Genomic DNA, 22,579 nt, shown 5'->3' on the forward strand with positions numbered 1-22,579 from the left:
CAGCCTTTCCTGCGATGCGTCTGTTTAGAGCGAAGAACTCATGTGCTTGAACCCGTGGTTCATGGCTGAACTTCGAGCCATGAAGTAGCGCTTGTCCTGTGTCAGTCTTTCTTGTGTACGTCTTAATGCAGCGCTATTACCATTTCTGTCCCATCATCAATGGACGACTTCTTCTTGCATATCAACTTAGAGTGATAAATCTGAACCTTTATGCGTTGTGTCTGAAGTATATTTGCATCTGTCATCTGGAATGCGAGGTAAAAATTTGAATGTCATTGCAAAATTTAAATGTCACGGCAGCAACAGCGGCATGCGGATGCATAATCCTTTCGTCTATCTTGTGCAGCTGATTGCCACTACGCTGGTGATATCGACGCCACACCACAACCCTGGCCTCGTGACGCAGACCGTACAATTGCAGCAGACGAACCACTCCTGCTGCTTCCAGCCTGTGACAGCGGTGGTCAACGACACCTTCGGCTACCCACGAGAGACGTCAACGACGCTGTGCATCGACGGGCCCTCCAGCTCTCCCCAGATGGCGTACTGGAGCCCATTCTGCATAAAGCGAGGACAGACCAGCGCAAACATCATTGGGCACGGCAGCAACAGCGGCATGCGGATGCATAATCCTTTCGTCTATCTTGTGCAGGTAAGAAGACGTTACGGCAAATGTCTACGCTCAAATGATCCGTTTCTTCTTGTGCTGCCGTGCCCAACGCAGCTATGTCCTTTACTGTGTGATCTGGCAATGCACGTGGCGGAATTGCTGTTGTTGGCCGGGGACATCGAGACGAACCCCGGTCCTGATCTCGCTCAGATTTCCAAGCAGCTAGAGGCAATTGCCGGAGACATAAAAAGCATCAAAGAGGAACGACTGGCATCAATTGAAGCTAAATTGGAAAACATGGCTGCCCTTGACAAAAAAATATTGGACTGCATAGACCAGGTCGCCAACATGCAAAAAGTTGTTGCCTCGCTTGAACTAAAGCTTGATGACTTGGAAAACCGATCGAGGCGGAGTAACCTTTTAGTATACGGCATTACAGAAGACCCTGATGAAAACAGTGAGTCCTTAGAACAGATTTTTAATGAAGACATTGCTAAGGATATCCTTAAAATTCAACCTGTCGCCATTGAACGCATACATAGGTTGGGAAAGCCTTCAGCTGAAAAAAAAAAGGCCTGTAATACTAAAACTTCTTGACTATCGCGAAAAGACTCTTGTGCTAAAAAACTGTAGTAAACTCAAAGGTAGTGAGTATGCGATCAGTGAAGATTTTTCAGCCCGAGTACGCGACGTAAGGAAAAAGTTGTGGACTAGTGCGAAAGCAATGAAAGATTCCGGGGCAAAGGTTGCACTAGTGTTCGACAAAATACGCACAAACAGTGAAATGTTCCAATGGGATGAAGAAAACAACTGCCGAGTACCCGTAAAGACACAGACAAACGCGACAACTAACTCGTGTCCCGAGACAAACGCGAGTACAAGCCAAAAAAACGAACATGGCAAAGCACCAAACCTACGCCCCCATCATCCCACAAAACGAAACAGATAACTTTTGCAAATGTAAATGCCCGAAGTATTCTTAATAAACTTGAGTCACTAGAATCTCTTCTTATCGGCCTCGAACCTGACTTCATAGCGATCACAGAAACTTGGCTCACTGTCGATATCAGTGAGAAAAATTGTCCCACCAAACTACGCTATCGTGCGCAAAGACAGGTTAACACGTGGAGGAGGTGTGGCTATACTAATAAACAAAAAAATTCCCTTCGCAATCTTACCAGAAGTTGAGGGTGCCGAGGCACTCTTTTGTAAGTTGTTATTTGGAACGAACACTGTCACTGTAGGTTGTGTTTACCACAGTCCTTCGGCAGATCAGCCTGCATTGGTCTCGCTGTATGAATATACGCAACAACATGTTCAAAAATCCAGACTGATCCTTCTTGGGGACTTCAACCTACCAGACATATATTGGCAAAGAATGTCATACCGCTCCCCGTGTTCTGAAACTCTTTTTGATATTATGCTTAGTTTTGACCTGTTCCAAGTTATCAGCGAGCCCACACGTGTTCAAGGTAGTGCATCTAACATTCTTGACCTCATCTTCCTCAGCAATCACTTTGCGATCGATCAAACCAACTTAGCAGTCCTCGATGGCATATCAGATCATAAGCTAACATTGTGCACCACACCCATTCAAGCAACAGCAGCTCGTACTATCTCGAAAACTACTTACCCAGACTTCACAAACGCTGATGATTCAAGCATACTTAATTACCTAATTTCGGAGTACGAATCGTTTGAAGAACTCGCTGATTACCAAGGTACAAATATAGATACGCTGTGGGGAAGCTTCAAGGCCATTGTATCGCACTGCATCAAAAACTTTGTACCATTGAAGACCAAACGAAAAAATACACGTAATCCCTGGATAACACGCGATATCATTCATGGGAAACGCAAAGTAAAACGACTAAGGAAATCACTAAAATCAAAAAATGACACTCAGGTAAAACATAAGCTCACGATTAAATTCAAAGGCGCCAAACCATACACACACACACACAGGAGAAGAAAGAAAGACGAGCCAGAGCGCCACTCACAACTGATTTAATGTGCAGAGAGACACGTACATATATGTCACTGTCGGCGCATGCGCAAGGAAGACATTCAGCTTCGTGATGATAAGCAGCGATCAAAAAACGCTTTTTCAGCCTTATACAGGTTTATCGATGTTTCACTGACGCACAAGTTGCCCCTCTTTTCGATATCGAATGCTTCTATCAGTTCTCTGGCTTTTGTCACACTACTCTTTGCCAAAATCCGCACATCAGAAAAGCATGGTTCACAAGTGCGCGACGGGCAGGTTCTGATGTGCATGGGTAAATGGGGGCCATCTTTATTTTGTTCTACATTTCTTTGGTGTTCTCTGATCCGCTCATTGACACATCGCCCGGTTTGTCCGATGTAGGAACTGCCGCAGGAGAGGGGAACTTCATACACAACCCCTACCGCACATTTCGTGAACTGTCGCCCATGCCTGGTACCGCAGCCACTTTCTTTTACTTTTTCTTTTCTTTTGGCTATTCGAGAGCAAAGGCTTCCGAGCTTTTGGGGAGCGGTAAAAACGAGTGGCACCCCATGCCTACTCGCGACCTTCTTCAGGTTGTGGGCCAACTTGTGCACATACGGCACGGCCACCGGTCTCACCTCTTCTCGAGGGACCTCCTCGATAATCAGGAATACGGAAGAATTAAGGAAAATAAAAAGTTTCCTTCTGTTCGGGCTCGCACACCTGCTACGAAACATTTCCTTTATGCATAGCATTAAAACTTGGAATAACCGTGTAAGAAGCCTTTTGGTTATAATGTATAGCTAAGTACGACAGAAAGGAGTCTGTAGGAAATGCACAGAAGCAGGCATGCAGTGTGACAGCGCAGCGCGTCAGGTGCGCTTTTTAACCTCCCGCGCGTTCTGAAAAACATGGGTGTACGGTTTATGGGGTTTCTGCGTCCCCAAGCAACTGTGGCTATCAGGGACGCTATAGTGAAAGGCTCCGGAAATTTCGACCACCTGGGAATCTTAAACCTCCGCTGACATCGCCCATTACACGGGCCTCTAAAATTAAAATTTCGCCTCCATCGAAGTTCGACCACCGCGGCCGGTATCGAACCCGCGTATTTCGGGTCAGCAGCCGACTGCCATAACCACTGAGCCACCGCGTCGGGTCGAGAGACATGTTGTTGTTGTGACTGAGAGAAGGATGAAAAGGAAATTGCACGGGCCTGCCAACTGGCTCAAGCCGAGCCACCACCGCTGCCACGTGCAGATAGAGGAGAGTTAAAAGATAAGAGGAAAGACTGAAAGAGAAGAAAAATTCAGGGGCATTTTGAATGTCTAAAGTGCGTAGAGGCGAAAGCGTTTTCCGCACCACTTTGCTTATGTAACACTGGTGACGTCACCACTGAATGACGTCACATATAATTGATGACGAAGTAATTAGAAATTACAAATTAGGGCATAATTACTGATTAATGACTATATACTAATTAACTGCTAATTAATGACGCTTAAGCTTCGCTTTTAGGTGTGGAACGCGACAGCGTGTTGTAGCGCTGCCAGGCAGTCCACAGAACGCCCCCACCCGTTCGGCGCGATGCCTTGCCCTTAGAAGGGAGGAACGCGGGCGTTCGCATGTGGACGGACGCACTCCATATCGGCTCCGTGTCTTTTCGAAGATTCCGACCCAATTTTCACGTGGGCCACCGAAACTTTTCGGCTACATCGACGGATAACGTCACCTGGACCACGGCGACACCACTCTTGAGCCGGTAGGCACATTTTTTTGGACTTTTATCGGACATTTGAGTGGCCACCTGCGGCCGGTAGCGCTGAGCCTAGCGTAGGCCTAGCGCGCTCCCGGGGCGGCCCCGTGCGGTGCTTGCGTGTCTAGACATCGGCCAGCATGGAACCCCGGGACGCTGACGACCCTATCATGAATGAACCTACCCGGACCTCGGCCCAAGGTTCGGAGAATTTTGAAGGTACGGACGAATCTCCTGCCGCGCCGCCGGTCAATGCGAGCCCCGGACTCGGGGACGCAGTGACCGAGGCCATGGAGACCTCGCCACCGCAGCGGGACGACGGGGCCGACATCGACCCACTGCAAGACGAAGACATGGATCGTTGGGAGCTTGTTTCTTACAAACGGCGCCTAAAAAGGAAAGGCTCGAAGAAAGGCTCGAAGGGGCCAGGCGATCCCCGGGAAGAAACAAGCAACAAGATAGCGCCGACAGCCGCAGCTGGCGGAGCAGAGACGCAAGCGAGTGGCGTGCCGCGCTTTACATTAAAACCACATCTGGCGGGAGCGCAGCGGCAGATAAGGCCACGCCCGCCGCCGCTACCGAAGGATGATATCAAGATAATTTATCGCCCCAAGGGAGGCCTAAAAATCAGCGAAATCCGTGTCGACCAGGCAACGCAAGCCCTCGTCGCGGCCAGCGGAGGAAAGATCAAGGAAGAAGACTTCATCATGAGACTCCGGCCCGGATCGAACATCATGATTGCGAGCACGCCCGACCTGGACATCGGCGACGTGCTCAGGAAGATCGAAAAGCTCACGATCAATGACCAGACCTATGCAACCAACACCTATCCAGCCCTACCGGACGACCTGAAGCGTGCGGTAATCCACGGCGTCATGCCGGGGCAATCACCGGCCCTACTGAAATCGAGGCTGCGGCTTCGATCCCAAGGAGTGAAGATCCTGGAAGCGAGAATGCTGGGCAAGTCGGAAACGGCGCTCATCACGTTCGACGGCCCGTATATCCCGCAGTGGGGCATCTACCGCTCCGGAGAATTCAAGACCTACCCATATCGACCTACGAGGCAGATCTGCTACGTGTGCGGAGAGCAAGGCCATCGTTCGGACGTCTGTCCAACGCCGAACACCAAGCTCTGCAGGACGTGCGGCACACACGACCCACCAGAAGGCCACCCGTGCAAGGCCAAATGCATGGTGTGCGAAGGCGACCACGTCACAAGGGGGTGCCGTCGACGCCTCAAGACTGCTGACGAGCTCCGGGGCAGCACGACCGGCGGCCGGCAGTCCCGGAAACAACAATGGCAGCAGCAGCCGCAGCAGCAGCAGCAGCAGCAGCAGCAACAACTGCCGCAGCAGCAACAACCGCAGCAGCAGCAGCGGAACCCGCACCTGAGTCGAGAACGCCTACCCAGGTGGCTTAGCTCGGAGCGGGACCATGGCCGCTCCTCGAGCCGAGGCCGTAGCACCGTGCGAGATCGCAGCCAGAGCCGATCCAGCCCTTAGCGAAAAAGAGGATGTGCTAAAAATGCATTTCAAACGTATTGTATTAATTTCATATTTATTTCGCATTTTTTTGTCCCTAGGCTTAAACTGCAATACGAATGCTTTCTAAGTATACTAGGAATAATATTTTAAATGTTCTTAAAAATACGTGAAAAGTACATTTTTGCCCACTTAGCATATTTATAATGCATTAAAAATATACATTAGAAATATACTAAAAATATACATTTAATACATTAAAAATGTGTTTACTCGGGCTTTAAAGAAGTCTACTGGGGGGCTCCATGGAATGACACGGGTTAATTCTTCACGTACGTAATCGTACACGGGTATTTATCATTCATCAACAGGAGTCTGATATTATACGGTCACGTGATTGAATGGGAACGGCAGATCCCTACACTTTTTTTTTAATAATTAATAATAATAATAATGCTAATAATAATAATAATAATAATAATTTAATAATGCTGACAGGCCTCCACTGTATATGGCGCTCCAGAATGGCAGGCTGGCATTGTGACAGTGACGCAAGACCTGCCAGAATTTACTTTCGCGAAAGTATGGAGATGTTTCTGGCCATTCAGAAAGCCGCTGCGGAGCCTCCGGAGTGGCTCTCAAGACTAGAGCCGCTCTGTACGTTGCGTGAATTTTAATTGGACGAAGCCAGATTTATGCTGGCTGACCACAAGTCGTGTGTACATAGTTATTGTCTTTTGTTGATTGTTTGTGTTGTCCAGTTTTTTGTGTCAAAGCCAGGCAATAAAGAAAAAAAAAAAGAGAACGGCAGATCCCTACACACAGCATACCAAGACGACAGCGACACAGCAAACAAATCCTACGACAAGCGCAATGCTTGGCTTGCGGTATATATACCCAGCGAAAGCGACGCACTATTTTGCTCGGTGAGGCTTTTTTTTGCGCAAATACTGTGGGCTGCCAAATTATCGCAGAAGTACCCTACTGGTCGCGTTCGAATCTGGGGTTAATTGAGAACGGAATTGCTAGTTGAAACTTGCGGCAGGCCCAGGTCAGGAGTCGAACTGTCAACCAACAGATACATGGGTGTGTAAGGGAGCCGGTCTGCCCTGCCAGACGGGGTCCTTTCCGCTGGCTTATTCGGACCAAGAAGTACCCAAGGCGCTTTTGCTGGTATAATGCTATCACGTTCTCACACGGAAATGTTCGAATGACATTGAGTGGAATGACATTCGAGAATAGGAATGACATTCGGACGCAACGGACTGCCGCGGGGCTGCACGACACTTTCGAAACGCATTCGAAAGCCTGAGCTCGTTTTCAGTGTACAGCGACGACGACGACGGCGGTCACACTCGTCCGACAACGACAGTATATATCACGCTGAACAACAGCATGTAATTATAGTGAAATATCTGGTTTACTATAATATGATTCTAGAGGGACACGTTTTTCAGGCCAACGACACCGACGAATCCGGTCGGCGGACGGTCAGCCTTGTCGGCGGCAGAGCGAGAGCACGGTGATGAGGCGGCGGTGTGTATATGCTCGCGCTTCTAAATGAGCGAAACGAACGGCTATATTTCACGTGTGCACACCTGAACACTCACCAGCGATAAGCGCTTGCCAAATCAATTTCAATCGACGACGGCTCTGTTCCCTTCCGCGACGGCTAGGCCCAGCGAGTTCGCAGGGTTGGATCTGTGATTTCGGCGGTTGTGAAGAGCGAATCACAAGCTTTAGGGTATGCAAATGGTCACCAGGTGTAGTTTTGGCAACAGTGACCTGAAATCAACTATTGCTTACATCGCAGGGCACGCGTACAATGAACGGCAATCGCCGGTGTGACCCAGACTGCCGAGCCGTGCTTTACGGCCAGCAGCAGTCGTCGCCGTCGCTAGCTTGTGGATAACAAGTTAGGCCGTTTCAGTTAAAGCGAACAGTCGCCAGACATACTTCTGGATAAAGTAGCTTAAAAAAAAGTACTGGTCACGTCGGAGAAAGCCGGGACAAGAAGCGAGAAGCGCCAGTCCTGCGCGATGCCAACAAATAACCCGGCTTTCTCAGGCGTGCGATCGCATCATCGCTTCCCACACATTGTCGCACTGCGTAAACAAGCACAAGTACAACCAGTAAAAAAGAAAACAGATTGTTTAATAGAACGAAAGCGCAGATTGCGTTTTATGTTATGTAAACAAGCGATGTAAACAACAGTATGAGTGCAGTCGTCCTCATCGGCGCACTCCCGGGGAAATTTCATGCTAACGCGGTTAATATTCATTGGCGTAATATTATCTTCAAGCACTCCCTTAGACAGAACACGTGTAGCATCTTTAGATGACATTCGGCTGGAAGACATTCGAAGCGCCCGTGTAGCAGGGGTATAAGTGGTGATCACCTTCCTGCTAGAAGTTACCATAAACGAAAGGATGACAAGAAAGGGAAAGTTTTCACTCTTCGCTGAAACGTCATTTCCACGGTAGCTTGAAGTGTAATGCAAATATGTTTACGCGGACAACCCATTTGTTAGAATTTAAATATACTTCAGACGGATTAATTGCGTATTTACGAAAGTACACTTTAAATAGATGGCCAGCAGCAAAATGCGATGTCCCGAAACTCGATTTTGAGCATTAGATTGTTCAACGATTGTAGTGCGCTGCAAACATGCTAATGCGGACTGCCAGTTTGCTAGAATTTCAGTGTTCTTTGGACGAATTAATTGCTTATTTACTGAAGTACACTTCAAATACATTGACGACACGCAAATGCCATTTCCCGAAACGCGATTTCGAGCACTCGACTGTTCAACGGCAGCTAGAAGTGTGCAAAGACGTTTAAAAGGACTGCCCGTTTGTTAGAATTGAAGTATATTTCGGATGAATTAATTTCATATTTACGAAAGTTCACTTTTAATACATTGACAAGATGCTAAAACTGCATACATATACGTTTACAAGGGCTGCCCGTTTTCTAGAATTGAAGTATACTTTCGATGAATTAATTTCATATTTCCGAAAATACACTTTTAATACACTGACAAGATGCTAAACATAGCGATATAATAGCGCAGATTAAGACAGGACACACGAAGAAGACACGAACAACACGAGCGCTACAAGAAAGGGCCCGTTGTACTAGAAATGTAGTTCAAAAGCGTAGCTTTTTGGGCTTGTTGGTGCATGATCATAGCGATATAATAGCGCAGATTAAGACAGGACACACGAAGAAGACACGAACAACACGAGCGCTTGTAGCGCTCGTGTAGCGCTCGTCGAGCCCCGAGTTCCCGCGATCGAATGGGCTCGCTGAGAAGGGGGTTCAGATTGTGAAGAGAATCCTAAAGAAAACGGAAGAAACAAAAGAAGACTTCTGGCTCGGGTTGCTCAACTACAGATCCGCTCCACTCGAAGATGGCCGCTCCCCTGGTGAACTCTTGCAGGGCAGGAGGCTTCGCACTCTGCTCCCAGACTTCAGGCAGCAGCCAAGCATACCAGTATTCAAGCGAGCCCAGGCAGACACTCGGGGGAGAACGTTACCACCTCTCAACACCGGCGATGTCGTGAGAGTACAGGAAAAGACATGGAATCGCCGCGCTCAAGTTACCGGAGCAGTTGCACCAAGGTCTTATCGAGTAGTTACCGAGGGCAACAGAGTGCTACGTCGCAACCGACAGCATCTGCTTCCAACTGGTGAGCTGTTCCAGCAAGAAGCCCCCGAATGTGAAGACCGGCAGAGCGAACGAGCGTGTGAAGCACTGCAACCCACGGCACCTGCTGCAACTGGAGAGTCGCCTGTGAGCTCCCAGAACATTCCGCAGGCGCCGCCGCCCGTTACTACGACTGGACCGACTGTGAGCTCAATGGCTCGCAGGATCTTGCATTGCGTCGATCTACCAGAGATAGGAGACCACCGCAGCGTCTGCGGTACGACCGCAATTTCAACCAAGTCCTTGGCATCTCTTCTCCACAGGAGGGAAGATGTATCGGGAATGACGCACGTGCCATGCCTGGTACGGCGATTCATCTTGCTCGCCTAGATTAGATATGCGCCTTGGTTGCCACACCCCTTGCGGCTATAAAAGCACTGTACGTTCAGCAATAAAGTGCATTTGTTCGCTGGCCACCTCGACTGAAACATGCAGTCTGATACCTCGACTGATACATGCAGTCCGACTGATACAGTCGGACGATCTACCCGACCGAGTCAGCCCTACGTACTCACTACTACTATACCCCCACTACTATAAAAGGGTACGGATCCGCTATCCGCCGCCTCATCCTGATCTATATCAACTAGAGGCAGTGTATTGGCGAAGAATGCAGACAGGAACATTCCCAAACCTGCATATCCTTAGCAATATTTACCCGACGCAATATCGGGACACTTGCCAGTGGTGTGGCAGCAAACCATCGTTGTACCACCTCACGTGGGAATGCAGTAAAAACGACAGCTTTCGCAAAGACCCGAGTGCAGAACAGTGGGAGAGCCGGCTCTCCAGCGGCGATCTGGGTTGCCAACAAGGTCTGATCCAGCACGCCCAACGAGCAGCCAAGCTCAGAGCAGCCCTGGAATAGGGGCACCGACCCTGTGAGAAGAAGGAAGATGGACTTCTTCTTTCTCATCTGCTACTAGCACCTTTCTAGAGCAATAAAAGTCTTTCCTACCTACCTACCTACCTGCCCTTAGAACGCAACGCTTTTTGAGGAAAGGAAATGGCGCTGTAATTCTGTCATCTCAGTGGACACCCGAACCGCACCGTACAGGAAAGGAGGAACGCCAAAACCCGTTCGGCGCGATGCCTTCCCTTTTGAACGCAACGCTTTTTGACGAAAGGAAATGGCGCAGTAATTCTCTGTCATCTCGGTTGACACCCGAACCGCAACCATAAAGGAAAGGAGAAGCGCCACCACCCGTTCGGCGCGATACCTTCCCCTTTGAACGCAACGCTTTTTGACGGAAGCAAATGGCGCAGTAATTCTCTGTCATCTCGGTTGACACCCGAACTGCACCTTACAGGAAAGCAGGAGCGCCACCACCAGTTCGGCGCGATACCTTCCGCTTTGAACGCAACGCTTTTTTGACGAAAGGCAATGGCGCAGTAATTCTCTGTCATGTCGGTTGACACCCGAACCGCACCATACAGGAAAGGAGAAGCGCCACCACCCGTTCGGCGCGATACCTTCCCCTTTGAACGCAACGCTTTTTGACGGAAGCAAATGGCGCAGTAATTCTCTGTCATCTCGGTTGACACCCGAACTGCACCTTACAGGAAAGCAGGAGCGCCACCACCAGTTCGGCGCGATACCTTCCCCTTTGAACGCAACGCTTTTTTGACGAAAGGCAATGGCGCAGTAATTCTCTGTCATCTCGGTTGACACCCGAACTGCACCGTACAGGAAAGAAGGAGCGCCACCATCCGTGCGGCGCGATACCTTCCCCTTTGAACGCAACGCTTTTTGACGAAAGCAAATGGCGCAGTAATTATCTGTCATCTCGGTTGACACCCGAACTGCACCTTACAGGAAAGCAGGAGCGCCATCACCAGTTCGGCGCGATACCTTCCCCTTTAAACGGAACGCTTTTTTGACGAAAGGCAATGGCGCAGTAATTCTCTGTCATCTCGGTTGACACCCGAACCGCACCATACAGGAAAAGAGAAGCGCCACCACCCGTTCGGCGCGATACATTCCCCTTTGAACGCAACGGTTTTTGACGGAAGCAAATGGCGCAGTAATATTCTGTCATCTCGGTTGACACCCGAACTGCACCTTACAGGAGAGCAGGAGCGCCACCACCAGTTCGGCGCGATACCTTCCCCTTTGAACGCAACGCTTTTTTGACGAAAGGCAATGGCGCAGTAATTCTCTGTCATCTCGGTTGACACCCGAACTGCACCGTACAGGAAAGAAGGAGCGCCACCATCCGTGCGGCGCGATACCTTCCCCTTTGAACGCAACGCTTTTTGACGAAAGGAAATGACGCAGTAATTCTCTGTCATCTCGGCTGACACCCGAACTGCACCGTACAGGAAAGGAGGAGCGCCATCAGCCGTTCGGCGCGATACCTTCCCCTTTGAACGCAACGGTTTTTGACGGAAGCAAATGGCGCAGTAATATTCTGTCATCTCGGTTGACACCCGAACTGCACCTTACAGGAAAGCAGGAGCGCCACCACCAGTTCGGCGCGATACCTTCCCCTTTGACGCAACGCTTTTTTGACGAAAGGCAATGGCGCAGTAATTCTCTGTCATCTCGGTTGACACCCGAACTGCACCGTACAGGAAAGAAGGAGCGCCACCATCCGTGCGGCGCGATACCTTCCCCTTTGAACGCAACGCTTTTTGACGAAAGGAAATGACGCAGTAATTCTCTGTCATCTCGGCTGACACCCGAACTGCACCGTACAGGAAAGGAGGAGCGCCACCACCCGTTCGGCGCGATACATTCCCCTTTGAACGCAACGGTTTTTGACGGAAGCAAATGGCGCAGTAATATTCTGTCATCTCGGTTGACACCCGAACTGCACCTTACAGGAAAGCAGGAGCGCCACCACCAGTTCGGCGCGATACCTTCCCCTTTGAACGCAACGCTTTTTTGACGAAAGGCAATGGCGCAGTAATTCTCTGTCATCTCGGTTGACACCCGAACTGCACCGTACAGGAAAGAAGGAGCGCCACCATCCGTGCGGCGCGATACCTTCCCCTTTGAACGCAACGCTTTTTGACGAAAGGAAATGACGCAGTAATTCTCTGTCATCTCGGCTGACACCCGAACTGCACCGTACAGGAAAGGAGGAGCGCCATCAGCCGTTCGGCGCGATACCTTCCCCTTTGAACGCAACGCTTTTTGACGAAAGGAAATGGCGCAGTAATTCTCTGTCATCTCGGTTGACACCCGAACTGCACCGTACAGGAAAGAAGGAGCGCCACCACCCGTTCGGCGCGAAACCTTCCCCTTTGACCGCAACGCTTTTTGACGAAAGCAAATGGCGCAGTAATTCTCTGTCATCTCGGTTGACACCCGAACCGCACCATACAGGAAAGGAGAAGCGCCACCACCCGTTCGGCGCGATACCTTCCCCTTTGAACGCAATGCTTTTTGACGAAAGCAAATGGCTCAGTAATTCTCTGTCATCTCGGTTGACACCCGAACCGCACCATACAGGAAAGGAGAAGCGCCACCACCCGTTCGGCGTGATACCTTCCCCTTTGAACGCAACGCTTTTTGACGGAAGCAAATGGCGCAGTAATTCTCTGTCATCTCGGTTGACACCCGAACCGCACCATATAGGAAAGGAGAAGCGCCACCACCCGTTCGGCGCGATACCTTCCCCTTTGAACGCAACGCTTTTTGACGAAAGCAAATGGCGCAGTAATTCTCTGTCATCTCGGTTGACACCCGAACCGCACCATACAGGAAAGGAGAAGCGCCACCACCCGTTCGGCGCGATACCTTCCCCTTTGAACGCAACGCTTTTTGACGGAAGCAAATGGCGCAGTAATTCTCTGTCATCTCGGTTGACACCCGAACTGCACCTTACAGGAAAGCAGGAGCGCCACCACCAGTTCGGCGCGATACCTTCCCCTTTGAACGCAACGCTTTTTTTGACGAAAGGCAATGGCGCAGTAATTCTCTGTCATCTCGGTTGACACTCGAACTGCACCGTACAGGAAAGAAGGAGCGCCACCATCCGTGCGGCGCGATACCTTCCCCTTTGAACGCAACGCTTTTTGACGAAAGCAAATGGCGCAGTAATTCTGTGTCATATCGGTTGACACCCGAACTGCACCTTACAGGAAAGCAGGAGCGCCATCACCAGTTCGGCGCGATACCTTCCCCTTTGAACGGAACGCTTTTTTGACGAAAGGCAATGGCGCAGTAATTCTCTGTCATCTTGGTTGACACCCGAACTGCACCGTACAGGAAAGAAGGAGCGCCACCACCCGTTCGGCGTGATACCTTTCCCTTTGAACGCAACGCTTTTTCACGAAAGGAAATGACGCAGTAATTCTCTGTCATCTCGGTTGACACCCGAACTGCACCTTACAGGAAAGCAGGAGCGCCATCACCAGTTCGGCGCGATACCTTCCCCTTTGAACGGAACGCTTTTTTGACGAATGGCAATGGCGCAGTAATTCTCTGTCATCTTGGTTGACACCCGAACTGCACTGTACAGGAAAGAAGGAGCGCCACCACCCGTTCGGCGCGATACCTTCCCCTTTGAACGCAACGCTTTTTGACAAAAGGAAATGGCGCAGTAATTCTCTGTCATCTCGGTTGAGACACGAACTGCACCGTACAGGAAAGGAGGAACACCACCATCCGTTCGGCGCGATACCTTCCCCTTTGAACGCAACGCTTTTTCATAAATATGGACAGAGCATTGCGAATGACTTCAGCATTTTTTTTTCTCTGGTCTCTGGTGCATCTCGAACCCCTCCTACCGACTGTCCTATGCCTCTCAGTGTGATGGAATCTGCTTTCCTTCCTGATATTACTGAAAGTGATTTAAGGTGTATACTTTTCAGTCTTAAACGTAGCAAATCTCCTGGTCATGACGGCCTCACGATTTCTGAATTGTGCAGAAATTTTGAAGTGATTAAAGGTGTTCTACTAGTTATCCTTAACACTATCATTTCTACTGGCATAATACCTGCTTCAATGAAAACTGCTAAAGTTATACCTTTGTACAAGGGTGGCTCCAGAAACATGAGTAATTACCGACCTATCTCTATTCTACCATGCATTGGCCAAATTTTTGAGAAGCATCTATTACTCACCATGACGAATTTTTTGAATATGCACAGTGTTCTATCACCTTGTCAGTACGGCTTTATAGCAGGAAAAGGAACAACGGTTCTTCTTGAAGAATTCTCTGACGTGCTAAATTCAGCTTTTGATAAGAATCAAGTCGCATGTTCTCTTTTTCTGGACGTAAGCAAGGCTTTTGATAGCATCTGCCACGTTCTTTTGCTTGATAAACTTTCTGCGCTGGGATTTCGAGGTTTGTTTTTGGAACTGCTGGGGATTTGGGGATTTGCAGCCGAGTACTGTGTGTTCACGGACCGCTCTGTGTTTTGTAGGCACGCACGTCAAGAGATCATCGTTGGCCAGCGACTGCCTGACGCGCTGATCAGCTTGCTGCAGACAAGGAAATAGCGAGTCAGCGGATTCAGAGACCTCGTGACTTGATCAAACACCTGACTGGCGCGACTACTGCGCAAGCTGCACGTCATCGACTGGAGCGCCCTCTGAGTCACCTACAAATAGCCACCGCAGCCATCACCGCGTGGGATTTGCAGCCGAGTACTGTGTGTTCACGGACCGCTCTGTGTTTTGTAGGCACGCACGTCAAGAGATCATCGTTGGCCAGCGACTGCCTGACGCGCTGATCAGCTTGCTGCAGACAAGGAAATAGCGAGTCAGCGGATTCAGAGACCTCGTGACTTGATCAAACACCTGACTGGCGCGACTACTGCGCAAGCTGCACGTCATCGACTGGAGCGCCCTCTGAGTCACCTACAAATAGCCACCGCAGCCATCACCGCGTGGGATTTGCAGCCGAGTACTGTGTGTTCACGGACCGCTCTGTGTTTTGTAGGCACGCACGTCATGAGATCATCGTTGGCCAGCGACTGCCTGACGCGCTGATCAGCTTGCTGCAGACAAGGAAATAGCGAGTCAGCGGATTCAGAGACCTCGTGACTTGATCAAACACCTGACTGGCGCGACTACTGCGCAAGCTGCACGTCATCGACTGGAGCGCCCTCTGAGTCACCTACAAATAGCCACCGCAGCCATCACCGCGTGGGATTTGCAGCCGAGTACTGTGTGTTCACGGACCGCTCTGTGTTTTGTAGGTGAGTGGATAAATCTGACATTTGGTTTCATTGTTGGTACTGTCCATTGGCTGCAAATCCCAAATAGTGTTTTCAAGTAGTGTTTTTGTTCCAGTATGGGAATTGACTTGTGCAAGTACCGTGCCAGAATCGGTCGTTTTGTTGTGCATAGTAAATCTAACGACCATCATTCACCCTTATGGATGCAACCAAGTGCATTTACTGGATGCTGGCGTCGGGCAGGGCGACTACTTGTGGTCTTGTTCTGTGTCGCGCACTTACTTATTTGCGCTGGTGATGTTGAGACAAACCCAGGCCCGGACAAGTCTGACCAAATCATTACTCTCGTTAAAGAGCTAGCACTGTCGAATGAAAAATTCCACAAGGACATGTCTAGTAAGATCAAGGATATTCAGACGAACGTAACAGAGATCAAAAGGCGTCTTTCCAACATAGAAAACTGATTTGATGTCGTGGATAACTTGCACGACGACGTCACCAGTGTCAATACTACTCTTAAAGAATCGCACGCTCAACTGAAAACTATTGAAAAGAAACAGGCTGAACATGCAAGCCTAGTCGTTGATGACTTGAACAACCGAATGCGACGAAACAATCTAATCTTTAAGGGCATCCCTGAACAGGAAGCAGAGAAATGGAAAGACACAGAGAAATTGGTCAGCGAATTTGTGGCAAAAAACCTTGATGTCCAAACAGGTGAAATCGAACGCGCTCACCGAGTGGGCCGGAAAAAAACAGATTATGTGCGCCCTATTGTTGTGAAGTTTCTGAACTTTAAGGATAAGAGCACTGTTTTGAAAAATGCCTTTAAATTAAAGGACTTGGACTCGCCTCGTGTCTGGATCGAGGAAGACTTCTCACCTCGAATTCAACTGATTAGGAAAAAACTCAGAGATTTTGCACGCAGTGAGCGGCAGTCCGACGACGAAAAGTACAAACTGCTATTCGATAAACTTGTTTTCAATAAAAAAATATATGCCTTCGATGCTGCAACTGAGCAAGTTATTCATCTTCCAGGACACGAGGCGGCTGCTAGTTCAGACTGACGCAAGAAATATGATGCAGATAAAAATCTTTCATTAATCGTGTGTAACTTTCGGAGTTTGCTTAGCAAGCAAGACACCCTCAACGCACTCATTGAAAGCTGTGAAGCTGATATAGTGCTGGGAACCGAAACGTGGTTGCACCCTGATATCGACAATAGCGAACTTTGCTTGTCTCGTAACTTCTCTGTGTTTAGGAAAGACAGGTGTACCTCACGTGGTGGTGGAATTTTAATTGCCGTGAAAACTACTTTCCAAGCCACCTTGCTAAACAGCCCATCATGTATTGATATCTTGTGGATTGCATTGCGACTGCGTGATATTGTTACTTGCATCATCGGTGTTTGCTACCGTCCGCCGGATTCACCTGCTGAGTTCCTTACAGACCTCAATGAATCATTGAGTTTTATACACGACAAATATCCGACCTCAGAAACAATACTTGCCGGCGATTTCAACTACCCAGGTATAAATTGGCGGACGTACACATCCGAAGGCACTGCAAGGAAAAGTGAATGTAAAGAATTCCTTTGTTTGATTTCCCAGTTCAGTTTGTCACAGATTGTCTCTGCTCCGACACGTGGCGACTCGGTCCTAGATCTTGTATTGACAACGCAACCTGAACAAATGAGTGTGAATGCTTTGGAATGTGTCAGTGATCACAATGCTCTTCACTGCGAATACAGATTAGAAAAAAAGAAGCCGGAAATTCCTAGGAAAACTATTTACAATTACGCACGGGCGAATGTTGAGGGATTGGTTAGTGAACTGTCATTGTTCAGTGAGCAGTTCCTGGAATCAATATCAAGCCGCTGTCCAAATGACAACTGGAATATTCTAAGCGCTAAACTGAGAAAACTGAAAGAAAGACACATTCCAAAAATCACGCTCACAACGTCATCACAGAGCCTATGGTTCACTTCCAGCGTCAAACGATGCATCAGGAAAAAAAAGCGCGTTTACACTAAGGCAAAACGTTCGACATCTGAGGATTACTGGAATAAATACCGTGCGCAGTCGAGAATATGCCAAGCAGAAATTGAGAGAGCCAAAGATAAATTTTTTAATCATGGCATATCAACTTTGCTTAAAACCAATACTCAAAAGTTTTGGAAAGTAGTCAATCCTAAGCCTCCTTCATCTAGTCTGATAAAAATAGTAAAAGACGGTGATTTTATTCAGCCGTCTGAGGTTGCCACCGAATTCAACCTATTTTTTAGCTCGGCGTTTACTAACGAAACACCACTTCCCACATGTTTTAATGCTGTGAGTATAAACGCGGTCATGAATGACATCCTAATTACGCAGGAAGGCATTGAGCAAGCTATTGATCGTTTGCCGAGTAATTCAGCCCCCGGACCCGATGGCATATGCCCAAAACTGCTCAAGTTAACGAAATCAGTGATAGCTTCCATACTCGTCCCAATTTTTCAGCAGTCCATTGATACAGGAATTGTGCCCGATGCTTGGAAAATCGCACGCATTATACCTATATTTAAATCTGGAGATTCTTCTAGCCTTTCAAATTACAGGCCCATCTCATTAACAAGCATACCATGCAAAATTCTGGCACACATCATATCATCAGCAATAATGAACTACCTCAGTCAGCAGAACTTTTTTTTTGTCAACCAACATGGATTCTTGCGTGGCCGTTCCTGCGAGTCACAGTTATTCGAGCTCGTGGCCGACCTGCACGACGCTGTACATCATTTAATGAGGATTGATGCCGTATTCATTGATTTTGCAAAAGCGTTCGGCAAAGTTGCTCATAATCGTCTTATATTTAAACTTAAAAATCTTAACATAAACAGCAATGTTTTGAACTGGGTTGTTAACTTTTTATCTAACAGACAGCAGTTCGTGTCTGCCAATGAATTTTGCTCCGCACTAACCCATGTAAAGTCTGGTGTGCCCCAGGGCTCGGTGCTCGGGCCAATCCTCTTCCTTATTTACATCAACGACATAAGCAGCAACCTCACTTCTACAATTAGGCTATTTGCGGACGACTGTGTTATTTACAGAAAGATTACTGACTCTCATGACACTAATGCTTTGCAATCAGATCTTGATCAAATAGCTAAGTGGTGCGAAAAATGGCATATGGAAATAAACGTTTCGAAAACAAAACTTGTAACATTTACGACGGCTAGAGTCACTGAACCCATCTTTTATTCTATCGGTAACATGGCCATTGAAAAAGTTCCTGCAATCAAATACCTAGGTGTCTACATTTCTTCTGATTTAACATGGCACAAACACATTGAATATATCACCACTAAAGCATACAAAACCCTGGGTTTCATTAGGCGTAGCTTGTACTTTGCAAATCAGGCGACCAAACTTTTAGCATACACAACTTTAGTCAGATCACAACTAGAATATGCCGCTTTCATCTGGAACCCACATCAAGCTTATCTTGCGGATAAACTGGAATCACTTCAAAATAAGGCTGCTAGGTTTATCACAAGGAAATACGCGCGCTACTCCAGCATCACAGATATTAAATCATCTCTAAATTTAAGCTCTCTTGGAAAGCGAAGACTTGTAACCCTGCTATGTCACTTTCACAAGATGTATCACAATCACTCGCCATTCACAGATTCTCATATCAAACCAGCACATCGCATTTTCCCCCGATTAGACCACTGCTTCAAAGTGCAACCCCAGATAGCTCACACTGAACTTATGCGTCATTCGCCATTGTTCCTTGCCATCTATCACTGGAATAAACTACCTGCAGAAATTGTTCTCGAAAACAATTACGATGCATTTCTTAACAAACTGAAGAGCTTACTCTTTGCTGGCCCTTAATGAAATATTATCAGAAGTGTATTCTTTTTTTGATTGTCTTGAACAATGTGGTCCACGTGTGTGCGTGTTTTAAAATACTTTATTTATCCTGTTGTCTTCCCTATTTATCTGAGCTCATGTTTGTTTATGCTTTGTGATATTTTTCACTGTGTTATGTAATACGATTGCTTTATTGTTTTTCTTTAACCCCCTATGTAATGCCTGTAAAGGGCCTTTAGGGTATTTGAATAAAAAAAAAAACTTTTTACAAGATAGGCGCCAATATGTGTCGATTTCAAGATTCCATAGCGATTTCACGGCAATTACCTTTGGAGTCCCGCAGGGTTCTATATTGAGTCCTTTATTATTCAATCTATACGTTAACGACCTTGCTAACAGTGTGCCACCTTTGCTGTTTCAGTATGCTGATGACACTGTTATTGTTGCATGTGCAAAGAAATACACTGATGCTGTTACAGCACTACAGATAGCAGCTATTAAAGCCATGGACTGGTTTAAGTTCAATCTTATTAATGTTAATACTTCTAAAACAAAACTGATCTGTTTTCATAACCCATTAAAACAAGTTGAATTGACTGACCCTGTTTATTTGCATACTTCCTCTTGTTTTAATTGCAACTGTGTACCAGTAGAATATGCGCATTCGGTCAAATGTCTTGGCCTGACCTTCGACAGTGATCTCTCATGGAACTCGCGCCTTTCTTTTGTGTGTCCTGCTTAACATTAGATATTTTATGCCTTTTTCTGTCCGTAAATGTGTTGCACATGCTCTAGCCTATATTGTACTTAGGTACGGAATTACTGTTTATGGTCACTGCACGGTTTGCTGGCAACACAGGGTGAATTCGCTTTTGCGTTTGCTTCTAAAGAATATTGCTTACGACCTGTCCATTGGTAATGACATTGATATTTTTAGAAGACTAAAGCTTCCAAGTTTTAACTCTTTATTAACAGAAACTATTGTGTTAAACACTTCTGGTACAGTCAGTTCACCGTTCCATATGTTTCTGCTCGGGATTTAAGACCAAAATACCGCTACTGCATTCCTCGCTCCTCAACCCGGTACGGAAAGCGCACACGTCATTACTATGTACATGCCTGTTTCAATAGCTTGCCTCCTACTGTACTCCGCATGAAAAATATACACCCTGAAAAAAACTTTACGGTATGTCTCCGCGTTGCTTCCTGCCCCGTAGTTATTTCATCTATTTATTGTATTAATTTCAAATCACTGTAATCTATCTTGATGTTGTAATAGTTATATATTTGTTTCACTCTGTTTGGTGACCATTTTCTTTTTTTGCAAAGTTCATTGCAACGTCTCTATTTTCCTTTGTTTTGCCAATGTTCGCTGTCTGCCAGGCGCTGCCACTCAAGCCCTTTGAGGCTTTGGTAGGCCTGATTTATGTTGTCTGGCAATTGACGTGAATAAAAGTTCTATCTATCTATCTAAATGGTGCAGTAATTCTCTGTCATCTCGGTTGACACCCGAACCGCACCATACAGGAAAGGAGAAGCGCCACCACCCGTTCGGCGCGATACCTTCCCCTTTGAACGCAATGCTTTTTGACGAAAGCAAATGGCGCAGTAATTCTCTGTCATCTCGGTTGACACCCGAACCGCACCATACAGGAAAGGAGAAGCGCCACCACCCGTTCGGCGCGATACCTTCCCCTTTGAACGCAACGCTTTTTGACGGAAGCAAATGGTGCAGTAATTCTCTGTCATCTCGGTTGACACCCGAACCGCACCATACAGAAAAGGAGAAGCGCCACCACCCGTTCGGCGCGATACCTTCCCCTTTGAACGCAATGCTTTTTGACGAAAGCAAATGGCTCAGTAATTCTCTGTCATCTCGGTTGACACCCGAACCGCGCCATACAGGAAAGGAGAAGCGCCACCACCCGTTCGGCGCGATACCTTCCCCTTTGAACGCAACGCTTTTTGACGGAAGCAAATGGCGCAGTAATTCTCTGTCATCTCGGTTGACACCCGAACCGCACCATACAGGAAAGGAGAAGCGCCACCACCCGTTCGGCGCGATAGCTTCCCCTTTGAACACAACGCTTTTTGACGGAAGCAAATGGCGCAGTAATTCTCTGTCATCTCGGTTGACACTCGAACTGCACCTTACAGGAAAGCAGGAGCGCCACCACCAGTTCGGCGCGATACCTTCCCCTTTGAACGCAACGCTTTTTTGACGAAAGGCAATGGCGCAGTAATTCTCTGTCATCTCGGTTGACACCCGAACTGCACCGTACAGGAAAGAAGGAGCGCCACCATCCGTGCGGCGCGATACCTTCCCCCTTGAACGCAACGCTTTTTGACGAAAGCAAATGGCGCAGTAATTCTCTGTCATCTCGGTTGACACCCGAACTGCACCTTACAGGAAAGCAGGAGCGCCATGACCAGTTCGGCGCGATACCTTCCCCTTTGAACGGAACGCTTTTTTGACGAAAGGCAATAACGCAGTAATTCTCTGTCATCTTGGTTGACACCCGAACTGCACCGTACAGGAAAGAAGGAGCGCCACCACCCGTTCGGCGCGATACCTTCCCCTTTGAACGCAACGCTTTTTGACGAAAGCAAATGGCGCAGTAATTCTCTGTCATCTCGGTTGACACCCGAACTGCACCTTACAGGATAGCAGGAGCGCCATCACCAGTTCGGCGCGATACCTTCCCCTTTGAACGCAACGCTTTTTGACGAAAGCAAATGGCGCAGTAATTCTCTGTCATCTCGGTTGACACCCGAACCGCACCATACAGGAGAGGAAAAGCGCCACCACCCGTTCGGCGCGATACCTTCCCCTTTGAACGCAACGCTTTTTGACGAAAGCAAATGGCGCAGTAATTCTCTGTCATCTCGGTTGACACCCGAACTGCACCTTACAGGAAAGCAGGAGCGCCACCACCCGTTCGGCGCGATACCTTCCCCATTGAACGCAACGCTTTTTGACGAAAGCAAATGGCGCAGTAATTCTCTGTCATCTCGGTTGACACCCGAACCGCACCATACAGGAGAGGAGAAGCGCCACCACTCGTTCG

At 48.0% G+C, this 22,579-nt stretch overlaps 3 protein-coding genes across 3 annotated transcripts in view; 2 read left to right on the forward strand and 1 right to left on the reverse strand.

Moving 5' to 3' along the window:
- Window positions 1-22,579, reverse strand: part of LOC149325623 (innexin shaking-B-like) — a 438,384-nt gene that overhangs the window by 254,625 nt on the left and 161,180 nt on the right. The window lies entirely within an intron of this gene.
- LOC149325626 (uncharacterized) lies at window positions 4,335-6,021 on the forward strand. The gene has a single exon (XM_089562747.1). It carries the CDS (start codon window positions 4,473-4,475, stop codon window positions 5,832-5,834), a length of 1,362 nt encoding a protein of 453 aa, XP_089418873.1. The 5' UTR covers window positions 4,335-4,472; the 3' UTR covers window positions 5,835-6,021.
- LOC149325627 (uncharacterized protein B0403.1-like) lies at window positions 18,494-20,153 on the forward strand. The gene has a single exon (XM_089562803.1). The coding sequence runs from the start codon at window positions 18,822-18,824 to the stop codon at window positions 19,530-19,532; it is 711 nt and encodes a 236-aa protein (XP_089418929.1). The 5' UTR covers window positions 18,494-18,821; the 3' UTR covers window positions 19,533-20,153.

The sequence above is a fragment of the Amblyomma mixtum genome, chromosome 10 (assembly GCF_055824585.1).
Source record: "Amblyomma mixtum isolate Tamu chromosome 10, ASM5582458v1, whole genome shotgun sequence".
NCBI classification, from domain to species: domain Eukaryota; kingdom Metazoa; phylum Arthropoda; class Arachnida; order Ixodida; family Ixodidae; genus Amblyomma; species Amblyomma mixtum.